This window comes from Pongo pygmaeus, chromosome 4, assembly GCF_028885625.2.
Source record: "Pongo pygmaeus isolate AG05252 chromosome 4, NHGRI_mPonPyg2-v2.0_pri, whole genome shotgun sequence".
In the NCBI taxonomy this organism is placed as follows: Eukaryota; Metazoa; Chordata; class Mammalia; order Primates; family Hominidae; genus Pongo; species Pongo pygmaeus.
This window is the reverse complement of record NC_072377.2, coordinates 70,568,762-70,585,645: the sequence shown is the minus strand read 5'-3', so window position 1 is coordinate 70,585,645 and position 16,884 is coordinate 70,568,762. Positions and strand designations below refer to the sequence as shown.

General features: G+C 36.2%; 1 protein-coding gene across 6 annotated transcripts in view; it reads left to right on the top strand.

Annotated features, from left to right (window-relative positions):
- Window positions 1–16,884, top strand: part of ADAMTS6 (ADAM metallopeptidase with thrombospondin type 1 motif 6) — a 331,625-nt gene that overhangs the window by 239,935 nt on the left and 74,806 nt on the right. For all 6 annotated transcript variants that reach the window (XR_010126390.1, XR_010126391.1, XM_054487509.2 and 3 more), the window contains one exon: window positions 324–426. Coding sequence is in view for 4 of the 6 variants with exons in the window: in XM_054487509.2 (XP_054343484.1) it covers window positions 324–426 (103 nt within the window). In the remaining 2 variants the exon portion in view is untranslated. The remainder of the gene's footprint in view (window positions 1–323; window positions 427–16,884) is intronic.

The following is a 16,884-nucleotide window of genomic DNA, read 5'->3' as shown; positions in this document are numbered from 1 at the left end:
TTTCTTCATCTAGGTTTTATGTGTCTTTATAAGGAGATACCTGATGGACTACAAAGAGGATTATGACATGTATCCAACTGTAAATTTATAGGGAAATTGTGTAACGCTTTGTTTAAATTACCTCAGTTATATCTTCTATAGTTAAGATTATAATTCACACACTTCAGTCTGAATACTGATTGTAAAACAGTAAAGTAAATGCCAGAATTATAGCCACAGAATAAGGTAGTGAGTTAACTTGATGGAGTTCATTTTAGGGACATTGTCCCTTGCTTTTGGTATTTTCCAACAATGGTACCATTTATGATTTTATTTTATTTTAGCCATGCCCTTTGGGTTCCCGAGATTTTCGAGAGAAACAGTGTGCAGACTTTGACAATATGCCTTTCCGAGGAAAGTATTATAACTGGAAACCCTATACTGGAGGTAATGTATAACCTGACAGAGCATTCATGCTTGAGCACTTTGCAAATATCAAAGAATATACAGATACATACAAACACATGCATACATTCATGTACATACTAGTTAAAATTAGTGTTTGCCAACAAAAGCAAGGAAATGCTTATAGTACTATAAAGGCTTCATGGTTTATTTGCCCTGTAATAAGGTTTATATATTAGTACAAATGATCGGAAATCATTTCTTAAAACCTAATTATGTTTAACAAGGTATAAAATTCCTTGAAAGGATATCTGGACATCAAAACCATGTAGTATTTTTTGAGCTCTGCTTGAGGCTTCCTTGGGGTATATGTAAGTTACATTATAATCTTTAAATGTTTGCAAATATCACCCTAAAACAAGTTATAAGAATATGAATCAGGAAACTCTGTGTCGTTGCTTAGTCAAAGGCCAAGATTATTGTTATTCTTTTTCAGAGTTAGGAAACATTTTTGCTCTTTAATTTGGGCATGTATCAGGCACTGATCGTTCAATAAGCAGAAATATTTTATATTCCCAAAATATAAATTACATTTTGCTGAAAATTTCTCTTGGAGGCCAGGCATAGTGGCTTATTCCTGTAATCCCAGCACTTTGGGACACCTGAGGCAGGTGGATCACCTGAGGTCAGGAGTTCGAGACTAGCCTGGTCAGCATGGCAAAACACCGTCTCTACTAAAAATACAAAAATTAGCCGGGCATGGTGGCATGTGCCTGTAGTCCCAGCTACTTGGGAGGCTAAGGCAGGAGAATCACTTGAACCCAGGAGGCGGAGGTTGCAGAGAGCCAAGATCACGCCACTGCACTCCAACCTAGGCGACAGAGTGAGATTCCATCTCAAAAAAAAAAAAAAAAAAACGAAACATACTCTTAAGAAAAGTTTACTGTTTGCTTGCTTTTCCAGTATCTTATATTAACAGAATTTTATAGTGACAACTTTATATTTACCACCAAGATTCTACCATTAACATTTTACTATACTTTCTTCATACATGTCTGTTCTTCTCTCTATCCATTTATTAATCCATCTTATTTTTTGATTATTTCAAAGTAAATTGCAGTCATTAATGTACTTTCCTCTAAGTACTTCAGCATGGTAACATTATCCACAGTTCAATTATTTGTTTACTTTTTTCTGTTAAGGCAAGATTATGTACAGTGACATGCAAAATTTTAACTATGCTTTCTCTGGTTTTTGACCAATGCACACACTTAAAAAATCCTATTGAGATACGGAACATTGGCTTTACCTCCAAAATTCCTCTAATCTTTGCCTTAGTCAGTTTGGACTGTGATTACAAGTTACCATAGACTGGAGATCTTAAAACAGAAATTTATTTCTCAGTACTGGAGGCTGGAAATCCAAGATCAAAGTGTCAGCATGGTTAGAGTCTGGTGAGGGCCCTCTTCTGGGTTGTGAACTGTTGTTTTTTCATTATATCCTCACGTGGCAGAAAGAGTGGGGAAAAGAGCTCTCTGGGATCCTTCTTAGAAGGCTACTATTCCCATTCGGAGGGCTCCACTGTCATGACCTAGTTACCTTCCAAAGGCCTCATCTTCAAATTGGGGATTTAGGATTTCAACATATGGGTTTTGGGGGGACACAAACATTCAGTCCATAAAAGTCATTATAGTCCTTTGCAGTCAATAGTTGCCTCTCCCTACTCCTCCTAAGAGACGACCATCATTCTGATTTTTTTTCTCACCATGGTTTAGTTTTGCCTGTTCCAGAACCTCATACTCTATTGTAAATCTTCTTTAAGCCTAATGTTTTTGAGATCTGTCTACATTGTTGTATACAGAAGTGGTTCACTCTAGCCAAGCGCCAGTGGCAGACACCTGTAAGCCCTGGTACTTGGGAGCCTGAGGCAGGAGAATCACTTGAGTCTAGGAGTTCTCTTAAAAAAAAAAAAAAAGTAGTTTATTCTTTTTTATTGCTGAGCAGTATTCCATCATAATAAACAGTTTTTCCATTCTGCTGTGATGGACACCTGGGTTGTTTCTAGTTTTTAGCTGTTATGAGTAAACTGCTATGAACATATGTGTACTATCATTTTGTGAGCATATGTTTTCATTTTACTTGGGTAAATACTTAGGAGTAGAATTGCTGGGCAATAGATTACATGTGAACTTAGTTTAGTTTTAAAAGAAACTGCCAGATGTTTTTCCAAAGTGATTGTAGCATATTTCACTCTCACTGACAATGTCTGAGGGTTCTACTTGCTGCGCATCTTTGTCAATATTTGGTCTTTTCAGTCTTCTTCTGGTGGGAGTAGAGTGGTATTTCAGTGAAATTTCCATTTCCATTTTCTGATGATAATGTTAAACATGTTTTCATACATTTATTGGCCATTATATATCTCCTTTTGTACTGTCTATTCAAATCTTTTGCCTATTTTTAATTGGGTTGTTTACCTTTTCAAGTGGTAGTCATTCATAAGTTTTACAAATGTTTTGTCACGTTCTGTGGCTTTCCCATTGCTTTTTAAATGGTGTTTTTATCCATATAAGCTTTTAATTTTTCTGTTTTTAATTCCAATTTTTAAATAATTTTTCTTTCTAGTCATTGTGTTTTGTGTCCTAAGGAATCTTTGCCTACCTCAACTTAAGAAAATATTTTCTTATGTTTTCTTCCAAAAGCCTTATTGTTTAGTCCTTACATTTACATCTATGATCTGTCTCAAAATAATTTTTGGTATGATTTGTATCTGTAGTATATTTATGGATTTTCTGTTTTGTTTTGTTGATCGGTCAGTCCTGTGCCAGTACTACACTGACTTGATTACTGTAACTATAGAGTGTAGTCATGAACACAGGTAGGTTTTTTTTGGTTTTTTTTTTATACATTAAGTTCTAGGGTGCATGTGCACAACGTACAGGTTTGTGTACGTGTGCCATGTTTGTGTGCTGCACCCATTGACTCGCCATTTACATTAGGTATATCTCCTAATGCTATCCCTCCCCCTCCCCCCACCACATGACAGGCCCCGGTGTGTGATGTTCCCCTCCCTGTGTCCAAGTGTTTTCATTGTTCAATTCCCACCTATGAGTGAGAATATGCAGGAACACAGGTAGTTTAAGTTCCATTAACTTTGATGTTTTTTATAAGAGTTCTTCCAATATGCTAGCTGATTTGCATTTTCATGTAAATGTTTGCATCAGTTGTTAATGTCCACAGAAAAACCTGCTGGACTTACGAATGGTGTTATGTTGAATCTATAGATCAATTGAGGGAAAAACTGAGTATTAAACCCTATTGAATTTTACAATTTTTGAACATGGTATATCCCTCAATTTATTTATGTCTTTAATTTCTCCCAGCTATGTTTTGTACTTTTAAGTGTAAGGTCCTGCATGTACTTTACTAAATCAATTCCTGAGTAATTTATGGTTTTGACACTATTGTTAATAAAACTTTTGAAAATTCCATTGATATTTGTATATTAACTTTGTATTCTGTGACCTTTCTAAATTCCCATATTCCTTTCTTTTTTGAGACAGGGTCTGGTTCTGTCATCCAGGCTGGAGAGCAGTGGTGCAATCTCGGCTCACTGAAACCTCCACCTCCTGGGCTCAAGCGATCCTTCCACCTCAGCCCCCTGAGTAGCTGAGACTACAGGCGCACACTGTTATGTCCAGCTAGTTGTACTTTTTGTAGACACAGGGTTTCGCCATGTTGCCCAGGTTGGTCTCCAACTCCTGGGCTCAAGTGATCCGCATGACTCGACCTCCCAAAGTGTTGGAATTACACATCCAGCCTAAATTCCCATATTCTAATTGTTTTACAGATGCTCAGGATTTTTTTGATAAAACAGTCATGTTGTCGTGAAATAGAGACAATCTATTTGAATCTTTATGCCTTTTATTTCATTTTCTTGCTTTAATGCACTGTACTGGGCCTAGAGTATAATTTGTACATGTATTGATTGTATTTTTTATTCTTTATCCTATTAATATGCTGAGTGACCTGATAGATTTGACAATCTCAAACCAAGATTTTTTTTTTGAGACAGGGTCTTGCTCTGTTGCCAAGTCTGGAGTGCAGTGGTGTGATCACAGCACACTGCAGCCTCAACCTCCTGGGCTCAAGCATCCTCCCACCTCAGCCTCCTGAGTAGCTGGGACTGCAGGTGTGTGCCACCATGCCTGGCTAATTTTTGTATTTTTTGTAGAGATGGGGTTTTGTCATGTTGCCCAGGCTGGTCTCCAATGCCTGAGCTCAAGCAATCCACCCATCTCAGCCTCCCAAAGTGCTGGGATTACAGGCGTGAGCCAACGGGCCCAACCTCAAACCAAGCTTATATTTCTAGGATAAACCCCATGTGATCCTGATGTATTTTTTTATGTGTTATTGTATTTAACTTAATTGATAATGTTGTATTGTGGGTATTTGCATCTGTGTTTAAATTTGTAAATATTTTTCTTGTAATTTGTAAATATTTTTCTTGTGATGTCTTTGATAAGTTTTGGTATCAGATGCATTCTGGTTTCTCAAAATAGAATCTTTATTTATTTTTAAAAGAATTTTAGGATCGGTATTATTTCTTCCTTAGAATAGATTTCACTAGTAAAACCAGCCAGGCTTGATATTTTCTTTGTGAAAACCTGTTATTAAAAATTTAACTCCCTTAAGAGAAAAGGGCTATTTGTTTGTTTGTTTGTTTGTTTTAATTTCTTGTGGGATTTTCTTTCTTTTTTTTTTTTTTTGAGACAAGGTCTCCCTCTGTCACCCAGGCTGCAGTGCAGTGGCCCAGTCATATCTCACTGCAGGCTCAATCTCCCGAGCTCAAGAGATCCTCCCTCCTCAGCCTCCTGAGTAGCTGGCCACCACGCTGGGCTAATTAATTTTTAATTTTTATTTTTAGTAGAGACTACATCTTCCTGTGTTGTCTAGGCTGGTCTCAAACTCCTAAGCTCAAGGGATTCTTCAATCTCAGCCTGCCAAAGTATGGGATTATAGGTGTGAGCCACCATGCCTGGCCTTGTTTCAGTTTTTTATTTTGTGTCTTTAAGAAATTTATGTTATATCCATGTGGTCCAGTTTATTGACATAAAATTGATCATAACATTCTCTTGTTATGCCGTTTAATATTAATATTTATAAAATCTGTAGTGATGTATGCTTTCATTTCTGGTATTGATAATTTGTGTTTTCACTGTTTTTCTTCATCAGTCTTGTTTGAGATTTATCAATTTTATTAATATTTTCAAAGAACCAAATTTTGGCTTTGGTACTCTTTTCTGTAATTTGTCTTTTTTCTAGCTTATTAATTTTTGCTCTTACAGTTATTATTTTCTTATTTATTTTCAGTTTCTTTTGCTCTTTTCCATTTCCAAAATTTGATGTTATATTTTATAGCTTTTAGTTCAAACTATTTTATTCACATTGTGAGTTCTTTGACCTCTGGGTTACTTAGAACTGTTTTGTTTTAATTTCCAAATATTTGAAATTTTCTAGAATTTTTTGTTGTTCATATATAATTTAATTGCATTAAGATTAGAGAATAAGCCAGGTGTGGTGGCTCATGCCTGTAATCTCAGCACTTTGGGAGGCCAAGTTGGGAGGATTTCCTGAGCCCAGGAGTTGGAGACCACCCTGGGCAACATAGTGAGACTTTGTCCACACAAAAAATAAAAAATTAGCTGGGTGTGGTAGCACATGCCTGTAGTCTCAGCTACTCAGGAGGTTGAGGTGGGAGGATCACTTGAGCTCAAGAGGTGGAGGCTACAGTGAGCTATGATCGCACCACTGTAGAGTGAGATCCTGTCTTAGAAAAAAAGAAAGAAAAAGATTAGAGAATACTCTTTTCTTGGTGAATGTTCTATGTATACTTGGAAAGTAATGTTTTCTGCAGTTATTGGCTACATAGTGTTCTATAGATATCTATGAGATAAACTTGGTTGAGAATGTTGTTTTCAATCTTTTATATTCTTTCTGATTTTTTTCTACTCTCATTCTATCAATTATTGAGAGTGCTGTGTTAAAATCTCCAACTATTATATGGCTTTGCTTTCATTTTTAAAAAGATTTTGCTTCATGTATTTGAATCTTTTTTATTAGATGCATATACCTTTGAGATTGTTTTGCCATAGTATAGGAGAAGAAGAAGTGTCTGAAATAATTTACAGACTTAATAATTACCATCTACATAATTTCATGCATAGTGAATTAATCCTAAGTTCATACTAAGCATTAACTTAAGGTAATTGGTTAATATGACCTTTCATTTAGAAAATCATTTTAAATTCTTTCTGAAATTAACAACTGTATTAGTCAGGGTTCTCTAGAGGGACAGAACTGATGGAATATATATAAAGGGAAGTTGATTAAGTATTAGTTCACACGATCACAAGGTCCCACAATAGGCCATCTACAGGCTGAGGAGCAAGGAGAGCCAGTCTGAGTTTCAAAATTGAAGAACTTGGAGTCAAATGTTCGAGGGCAGGAAGCATCCAGCATGGGAGAAAGATGTAGTCTGGGAGGCTAGGCCAGTCTCTCTTTTCACATTTTTCTGCCTGCTTATATTCTAGCCTAGCTAGCAGCTGATTAGATTGTGCCCAACCAGATTAAGGGTGGGTCTGCCTTTCCCAGGCCACTGACTCAAATGTTAATCTCCTTTGGCAACACCGTCACAGACACACCCAGGATCTACACTTTGTATCCTTCAATCCAATCAAGTTGACACTCTGTATTAACCATCACAACAGCCTTACCTTTTTTTCCCCATTTCACTGAGATATAATTGACAAAAATTGTATACAGTTAAGGTGTACAATGTAATGTTTTGATATACATATATGCTGTGAAATGATTACCATAATCAAGCTAATTAATGTATCCGTCACCTCACATATTTACCTTTTCTGTGTGTATGACGTGAATACCTAAGATCTACTCTCTTAACAAATTTAAAGTATACTATACATTATTCGTAACTACACTATATTAGATCTCTAGAACTGATCCCCCTTATAACTGAAAGCTGGTACCCTTTGAGCAACATCTCCCTATTTCCACCCAATCCCTGATAAGCTCTCTCTGTTTCTATGAGTTTGACTTTTTTAGATTCCACATATAAGTGAGATCATACAGTATTTGTATCTGGCTTATTTCACTTAGCATTATGTGCCCCAGGATTTCTTTATTTCTTTCTCATTTAAGATGGAATGATATTTCATTATATATGTCTATATAAAATAATTTTCTTATCCATTCATCTGCTGACAGACACTTGGGTTGTTTCTATATCTTGACTAATGTGAATAATGCTTCAATGAACGTGGGAGTGTAGGTGTCTCTTCAAGATAGTGATTTTATTTCCTTTGGATATATACCCAGAAGTGGGATTGCTGGATCATATGGTTATTCCATTTTTAATTTTTGGAGAAGCCTGCGTACTGTTTTCCATAATGGCACAGCCAGTTTACATTCCCACCAATAATGTATATGAGTTTTCTTTTCTCCACATCCTCACCTACACTTGTGATCTTGTGACTTTTTTGTAATAGCCATCCTAACATGTGTGAGGTAATATCTCATGGTAGTTTTTATTTGCAGTTCCCTGATGATTAGTGATTTTGCACACCTTTTCATGTACCTGTTGCCATTTGTATCTCTTCTTTGGGGAAAAAAGTCTATTCACATTCTTTGCCTATTTTTTAATTAGATTTTTTTTTTTAAACTATTGAGTTGTATGAGTTCCTTATATGTTTTGGGTATTTTCTCCTATTCTGTGGATTGCCTTTTCATTTTGTTGATTGTTTCCTTTGCTGTGCAGAAACTTTTTAGTTTGACGTAGTCCCGCTTGTTTATTTTGGCATTTTTTGTCTGTGCTTTTGGTGTCATATCCAAAAAATCATTGTCAAGACCATTGTGCTGGAGCTTTGCCCTTATATTTTCTTCTAGTAGTCTTATGTTTAATTCTTTAATCCCATTTCAGTTGATTTTTGTGTATAAGTATCCAATTTCTTTTTCCTTCTTTTTTTTTTTTTTTTTTTTTTTTTTGCATGTGAACGTCTATTTTCCCCAGCACCACCTATTGAAGAGACTATCCTCTCCTCACTCTATTTTCTTGGTACCTTTGTCAAAGATTAGTTGACTGTATATGCATGGGCTTATTTTCAGGCTTAATATTTGTTCCATTGCTCTACTTATCTGTTTTAATAAAGTACTATACTGTTCTGATTGCTACAGGTTATATAGTTCAAAATCAGGAAGTGTGATGCCTCTAGCTTTGTTGTTCTTGCTCAAGATTGCTGTGGCTATCTGGAGTCCTTTTTAGTTTCATACGAATTTTAGGATTGTTTTTTCTATTTTTGTGAAAAGTATCATTGGAATTTTCATAGAGATTGCATCGAATCCATAGATCACTTTGGGAAGTATGGACATTTTGACAATATTGATCTTTCCAATCCATGAACACATGACATCTTTCCATTATTTGTGTCTTCTTCAGTTTTTTTCATCAGTGTTATACCTAAGTATTTTTATGCTATGGTAAATAAGATTGTATTCTTAATTTCTATCTTATGTAATTCATTGTTAGTGTATAGAAATGGACTGATTTTTGTATGTTGATTTTTGTATCTGTATTTACTGAATTTTTTATTAGTTTTAACAGTTTTTTGGTGGAGCCTTTAGGGTCTTCTATGTATAAGAATATGTTGTCAGCAAACAGAGACAATTTTTCTTCTTCCATTCCATCTTGCATGCCTTTTATTTCTTTTTCTTGCTTACTTGCTGTGACTAGGACTTCAGTACTATGTTGAATAGAAGTAGTGAGAATGGGCATCGTTAGCTTGTTCCTGATTTTAGAGGAAAAAATGTCAGCCTTTCATCACTGAGTATGATGTTAGCTATGGACTTGTCATATGGGACATTTATTGTGTAGAGGTATATTCTTTCTGTACTTAATTTTTATAATGAAAACATGTTGAATTTTGTCAGATGCTGTTTTCGCATCTATTGAGATGATCATTTGGATTTTGTCCTTCATTTTGTTAATATGGTGTATTACACTGCCTGATTTGTGTATGTTGAACCATCCTTGCATCCTCAGGATAAACCCTACCTGATCATGGTGAATGATCCTTTTAATTTGCCATTTAATTAATTTGCTAGTATTTTGTTGAAAACTTTTGCATCCATGTTCATCAGGGATATTGGCCTGTAATTTTCTTTTCTGTTAGTATCCTTGTCTGGCTTGTTATCAGGGTAATGCTGCCCTCATAAAATGTATTTGGAGTATTCCCTTCTCTGCAATGTTTTTGAAAAAGTGTGAGAAAAATTGGTATTAATTCTTCTTTAAATGTTTGGTATAATTCACTGGTGAAGTATAAGGTATCGCACTTTTATTTGATGAGAGGTTTTTTTTTTACTGTTTCAACCTCTCTTCTTATTATTGTTCTGTTCAGATTTTCTATTTGTTCGTGATTCAGTCTTTGTTGTATGTCTCTAGAACTTTATTCATTTCTTCTAGTTTATCTAACTTGTTGACATGTAAGTGTTCATAGTAGTCTCATGGTCCTTTGCATTTCTGTGGTGTCAGTTGTAATGTCTCCTCTTTCATTTCTGATTTTTATTTGAGGCTTTTCTCTTTCTCTCCTAGTATAGCTAAAGGTATGTCAATTTTGTTTATCTTCAAAAAAAATCAACTCAATTTTGTTTATCTTTTCAATTTATTTTCTTTTCTCTATTTATTTCTGCCCTGAGCTTTGTTATTTCCTTCCTTCTTCTAACTTTGGGGTTACGTTGTTCTTCCTTTTCTAGTTCCTTGAGATGTAAAGTTAAGTTGTTTGAAATCTTTCTCCTTTTTTCATGTTAGACATTTATTGCTATAATCCTTTTTCCTTGAAGTGCATCTGCAGCATCTCATAAGTTTTGGAATGTTGTGTTTCTATTTTTACTTGTCATAAGATTTTTTGTTTGTTTGTTTTGTTGTTGTTGTTTGTTTGTTTGTTTTTCAGACAGAATCTCATTTAGTCATCCAGGCTGCAGGGCGGTGGTGCAATCCTGGCTGACTGCAACCTCCACTTCCCAGGGTCAAGTGATTCTCCTGCCTCAGCCTCCCGAGTAGCTGGGATTACAGACGTGTACCACCATGACCAGCTAACTTTTTGTAGTTTTAGTAGAGACTAGGTTTCAACATGTTGGCCTGGCTGGTCTCAAACTCCTGACCTCAAGTGATCCACCTACCTCGGCCTCCCAAAGTGGTGGGATTACAGGTGTAAACCACTGCACCCAGCCACAGGTCATAAGATACTTTTAGATTTACTTTTTTATTTCTTCTTTGGCCCATTGATTGTTCAGGAGCATGTTCTTTAATTTCCACATATTTGTGAATTTTCCAGTTTTCTTTTTTTAACTGATTTCTAGTTTTATACCACTGTGGTCAGAAAAATACTTGATATGATTTCAATCTTAAATGTGTTAAGACTTGTTTTGTGGCCTAACATATATATATCCTGGAAAATTTTCTGTGTGGGCTTGAAAAGACAGTATATTTTGATGCTTCTGGATGGAATTTTTTGTATGTCTATTAATTCTATTTGCTCTAAAGTATAATTCAAGTGCATCTTTTTCTTATTGGTATCCTGTCTGGATGATCTATCCATTGTTGAAAGTAGACTACTGAAGTATCTTCCTATTGAATTGCTGTCTATTTCTCTCATTGTATTTTAATATTGCTTTATATATTTAGGTACTCCAATGTTGGGTGCATATTTACAATGGTAAATTGTACTGAATTCATGAATTGACTCCTTTATCATTATATAATGACTTTCTTTGTCTCTTATTACAGTTTTTGACTAATAGCCTATTTTGCCTGATATAAGTATAGCTCTCCCAGCTCTCTTTTGGTTTCTGTTTCCATAGAATATATTTTCCCATCACTTAACTTTTAGACTATGTGTGTTATTAAATCTGAAGTAAGTCACTTGTAGGCAATATGGAGTTGTCTTGTTTTTTTTAAAAAAAACCCATTCATTTTGTTTTTCATTGTAGAATTTAATCCATTTACATTTAAAGTAATTATTATTTTTTTTTATTATTATTATACTTTAAGTTTTAGGGTACATGTGCACAATGTGCAGGTTAGTTATATATGTATACATGTGCCATGCTGGTGTGCTGCACCCATTAACTCGCCATTTAGCATTAGGTATATCTCCTAATGCTATCCCTCCCCCCTCCCCCCACCCCACATCAGTCCCCAGAGTGTGATGTTCCCCTTCCTGTGTCCATGTGTTCTCATTGTTCAATTCCCATCTATGAGTGAGAATGTGCGGTGTTTGGTTTTTTGTCCTTGTGATAGTTTACTGAGAATGATGATTTCCAATTTCATCCATGTCCCTACAAAGGACATGAACTCACCATTTTTTATGGCTGCATAGTATTCCATGGTGTATATGTGCCACATTTTCTTAATCCAGTCTATCATTGTTGGACATTTGGGTTGGTTCCAAGTCTTTGCTATTGTGAATAGTGCCACAATAAACATACGTGTGCATGTGTCTTTATAGCAGCATGATTTATAGTCCTTTGGGTATATACCCGGTAATGGGATGGCTGGGTCAAATGGTATTTCTAGTTCTAGATCCCTGAGGAATTGCCACACTGACTTCCACAAGGGTTGAACTAGTTTACAGTCCCAGCAACAGTGTAAAAGTGTTCCTATTTCTCCACATCCTCTCCAGCACCTGTTGTTTCCTGACTTTTTAATGATCGCCATTCTAACTGGTGTGAGATGGTATCTCACTGTGGTTTTGATTTGCATTTCTCTGATGGCCAGTGATGGTGAGCATTTTTTCACGTGTCTTTTGGCTGCATAAATGTCTTCTTTTGAGAAGTGTCTGTTCATATCCTTTGCCCACTTTTTGATGGGGTTGTTTGTTTTTTTCTTGTAAATTTGTTTGAGTTCATTGCAGATTCTGGATATTAGCCCTTTGTCAGATGAGGAGGTTGCGAAAATTTTCTCTCATTTTGTAGGTTGCCTGTTCACTCTGATGGTAGTTTCTTTTGCTGTGCAAAAGCTCTTGAGTTTAATTAGATCCCATTTGTCAATTCTGGCTTTTGTTGCCATTGCTTTTGGTGTTTTAGACATGAAGTCCTTGCCCATGCCTATGTCGTGAATGGTAATGCCTAGGTTTTCTTCTAGGGTTTTTATGGTTTTAGGTCTAACGTTTAAGTCTTTAATCCATCTTGAATTGATTTTTGTATAAAGTGTAAGGGAGGGATCCAGTTTCAGCTTTCTACATATGGCTAGCCAGTTTTCCCAGCACCATTTATTAAATAGGGAATCCTTTCCCCATTTCTTGTTTTTGTCAGGTTTGTCAAAGATCAGATAGTTGTAGATATGCGGCGTTATTTCCGAGGGCTCTGTTCTGTTCCATTGATCTATATCTCTGTTTTGGTACCAGTACCTGCTATTTTGGTTACTGCAGCCTTGTAGTATAGTTTGAAGTCAGATAGCGTGATGCCTCCAGCTTTGTTCTTTTGGCTTAGGATTGACTTGGTGATGCGGGCTCTTTTTTGGTTCCATATGAACTTTAAGGTAGTTTTTTCCAATTCTGTGAAGAAAGTCATTGGTAGCTTGATGGGGATGGCATTGAATCTATAAATTACCTTGGGCAGTATGGCCATTTTCACGATATTGATTCTTCCTACCCATGAGCATGGAATGTTGTTCTATTTGTTTGTATCCTCTTTTATTTCAGTGAGCAGTGGTTTGTAGTTCTCCTTGAAGAGGTCCTTCACGTCCCTTGTAAGTTGGATTCCTAAGTACTTTATTCTCTTTGAAGCAATTGTGAATGGGAGTTCACTCATGATTTGGCTCTCTGTTTGTCTTTTATTGGTGTATAAGAATGCTTGTGATTTTTGTACACGGATTTTGTATCCTGAGACTTTGCTGAAGTTGCTTATCAGCTTAAGGAGATTTTAGGCTGAGACAGTGGGGTTTTCTAGATATACAATCATGTTGTCTGCAAACAGGGACAATTTGACTTCCTCTTTTCCTAATTGAATACCCTTTATTTCCTTCTCCTGCCTAATTGCCCTGGCCAGAACTTCCAACATTATGTTGAATAGGAGTGGTGAGAGAGGGCATCCCTGTCTTGTGCCAGTTTTCAAAGGGAAGGCTTCCAGTTTTTGCCCATTCAGTATGATATTGGCTGTGGGTTTGTCACAGATAGCTCTTATTATTTTGAGATACGTCCCATTGATACCTAATTTATTGAGAGTTTTTAGCATGAAGAGTTGTTGAATTTTGTCAAAGGCCTTTTCTGCATCTATTGAGATAATCATGTGGTTTTTGTCTTTGGTTCTGTTTATATGCTGGATTACATTTATTGATTTGCGTATATTGAACCAGCCTTGCATCCCAGGGATGAAGCCCACTTGATCATGGTGGATAAGCTTTTTGATGTGCTGCTGGATTCGGTTTGCCAGTATTTTATTGAGGATTTTTGCATCAATGTTCATCAAGGATATTGGTCTAAAATTCTCTTTTTTGGTTGTGTCTCTGCCCGGCTTTGGTATCAGGATGATGCTGGCCTCATAAAATGAGTTAGGGAGGATTCCCGCTTTTTCTATTGATTGGAATAGTTTCAGAAGGAATGGTACCAGTTCCTCCTTATACCTCTGGTAGAATTCGGCTGTGAGTCCATCTGGTCCTGGACTCTTTTTGGTTGGTAAGCTATTGATTATTGCCACAATTTCAGCTCCTGTTATTGGTCTATTCAGAGATTCAACTTCTTCCTGGTTTAGTCTTGGGAGAGTGTATGTGTCAAGGAATTTATCCATTTCTTCTAGATTTTCTAGTTTATTTGCATAGAGGTGTTTGTAGTATTCTCTGATGGTAGTTTGTATTTCTGTGGGATCAGTGCTGATATCCCCTTTATCATTTTTTATTGTGTCTATTTGATTCTTCTCTCTTTTTTTCTTTATTAGTCTTGCTAGCGGTCTATCAATTTTGTTGATCCTTTCAGAAAAACAGCCCCTGGATTCATTGATTTTTTGAAGGGTTTTTTTGTGTCTCTATTTCCTTCAGTTCTGCTCTGATTTTAGTTATTTCTTGCCTTCTGCTAGCTTTTGAATGTGTTTGCTCTTGCTTTTCTAGTTCTTCTAATTGTGATGTTAGGGTGTCAATTTTGGATCTTTCCTGCTTTCTCTTGTGGGCATTTAGTGCTATAAATTTCCCTCTACACACTGCTTTGAATGTGTCCCAGAGATTCTGGTACGTTGTGTCTTGGTTCTCGTTGGTTTCAAAGGACATCTTTATTTCTGCCTTCATTTCGTCATGTACCCAGTAGTCATTCAGGAGCAAGTTGTTCAGTTTCCATGTAGTTGTGCAGTTTTGAGTGAGTTTCTTAATCCTGAGTTCTAGTTTGATTGCACTGTGGTCTGAGAGACAGTTTGTTATAATTTCTGTTCTTTTACATTTGCTGAGGAGAGTTTTACTTCCAAGTATGTGGTCAATTTTGGAATAGGTGTGGCGTGGTGCTGAAAAAAATGTATATTCTGTTGATTTGGGGTGGAGAGTTCTGTGGATGTCTATTAGGCCCGCTTGGTGCAGAGATGAGTTCAATTCCTGGGTATCCTTGTTAACTTTCTGTCTTGTTGATCGTCTAATGTTGACAGTGGGGTGTTAAAGTCTCCCATTATTATTGTGTGGGAGTCTAAGTCTCTTTGTAGGTCACTCAGGACTTGCTTTATGAATCTGGGTGCTCCTGTATTGGGTGCATATATATTTAGGATAGTTAGCTCTTCTTGTTGAATTGATCCCTTTACCATTATGTAATGGCCTTCTTTGTCTCTTTTGATCTTTGTTGGTTTAAAGTCTGTTTTATCAGAGACTAGGATTGCAACCCTTGCCTTTTTTTGTTTTCCATTTGCTTGGTAGATTAAAGTAATTATTTTTCAATAATTACTTACTAGTTATATCTTGTCAATTGTTTTTGGCTGTTTTGTAGACTTTTTTTGTTCCTTTTTCTTTGCTGTCTTCCTTTGTAATTTGATGATTTTCTGTAGTAGTATGCTTTGATTTCATATATATATATATATCTGCTATAGGTATTTTGCTTTGTGATTACCATGAGGCTTATATAAAAATCTGTAGTTATAATAGTCTGTTTTAAGCTGTTAGCAACTTACCTTCAATCATATACAAAAATTTGACACTTTTACTCTTCTATTTTATATTTTTCATGTTACAATCTACATCTTTTTATATCATAGTCCATTCACAAATTAGTGTAGCTGTCAGCCTCTTCTGGCCTGCAGGGATTCTGCTGAGAAATCTGCTGATAGACCTATGGAGTTCCCTTGTATGTTTTGAATCTTTTTCTCTTGCCTTCAAAATTCTTTGTCTTTGATTTTTGACAGTTTAATTATAATGTGTGTGATGTCTTCATTGGGTTCAGCCTTATTAGAGATCTTTGAGCTTCATGTATTTGAATGTCCATATTGCTCTCTAGATTTGGGAATTTCTCAGCCATTATTTCTTTAAATAAGCCTATTCCACTTTCTTTTCCATCTAAGATTCCTATAATGTGAAAATGTAGTTATCTTGGTGATGTCCCATAAATCCTTTTTATTCTTTTTCCTCTGACTGGAAGTTTTTAAATGACCCCTCTTCAAGTTCATAGATTCTTTCTTCTGCTGGATCAAGTCTACTGTTGATGCTCTCTGTTACATTTTTCATTTTATTCATTGTTTTCTTTACCTCCAGAATCTGTTTTTATTATTGATTTCTATCTCTTTATTGAACTTCTCACTTTGTTCATGTATTGTTTTTCTGATTTCATTAAGTTGTCTGTGTTCTCTTATAGCTCCCTCAGCTTCCTTAAAACAATTATTTTGAATTCTTTTTCATGCCATTCATAGATCTCCATGTCTTTGGGGTTGGTTATTGGAATATTACCATGTTTCTTTGGTGGTATCATGTTTTCTTGATTTTTCTTCTGGTTCCTTGAAGTATTGTGTTGCTGTCTTTGCATTTGGAGAATGCAGTCTTTACTAACTGGCTTCCAGAGAAAAATGTCTTCACCAAACAGCCAGGTTAAAGATTCTGAGGCTCTCTCAGACCTTTTCTATGGATGTGCCTACTCCACACCTCCTATTCTCTCTTGGGGAGGAATTCTTAAGAATGTATCCCTCTCTGGATTCCACAAAGCTGGACCAGGTCCTGAGAGCCTCCTGTTTGTTTTTTCTAGGGTGGTTCCCTAAATGCTCAAGTTGTATGACTTCTCCCAATCCTGCAAAGTTGTGTTGACTGTCTGCATAAAATGCTTACTTTCAGTCCATGGGAGCATGCTTGGGCTGCTGGCCTACAGCAGTTGGGGGAGGATGGGGCATGCAGAGTTTTTGAGGCAACTGTTGACTAGTTGTGAGGTGGCCCATAGGCAAAACATCTCAAATGGCTCATGAGTTGGCTTCCCAACA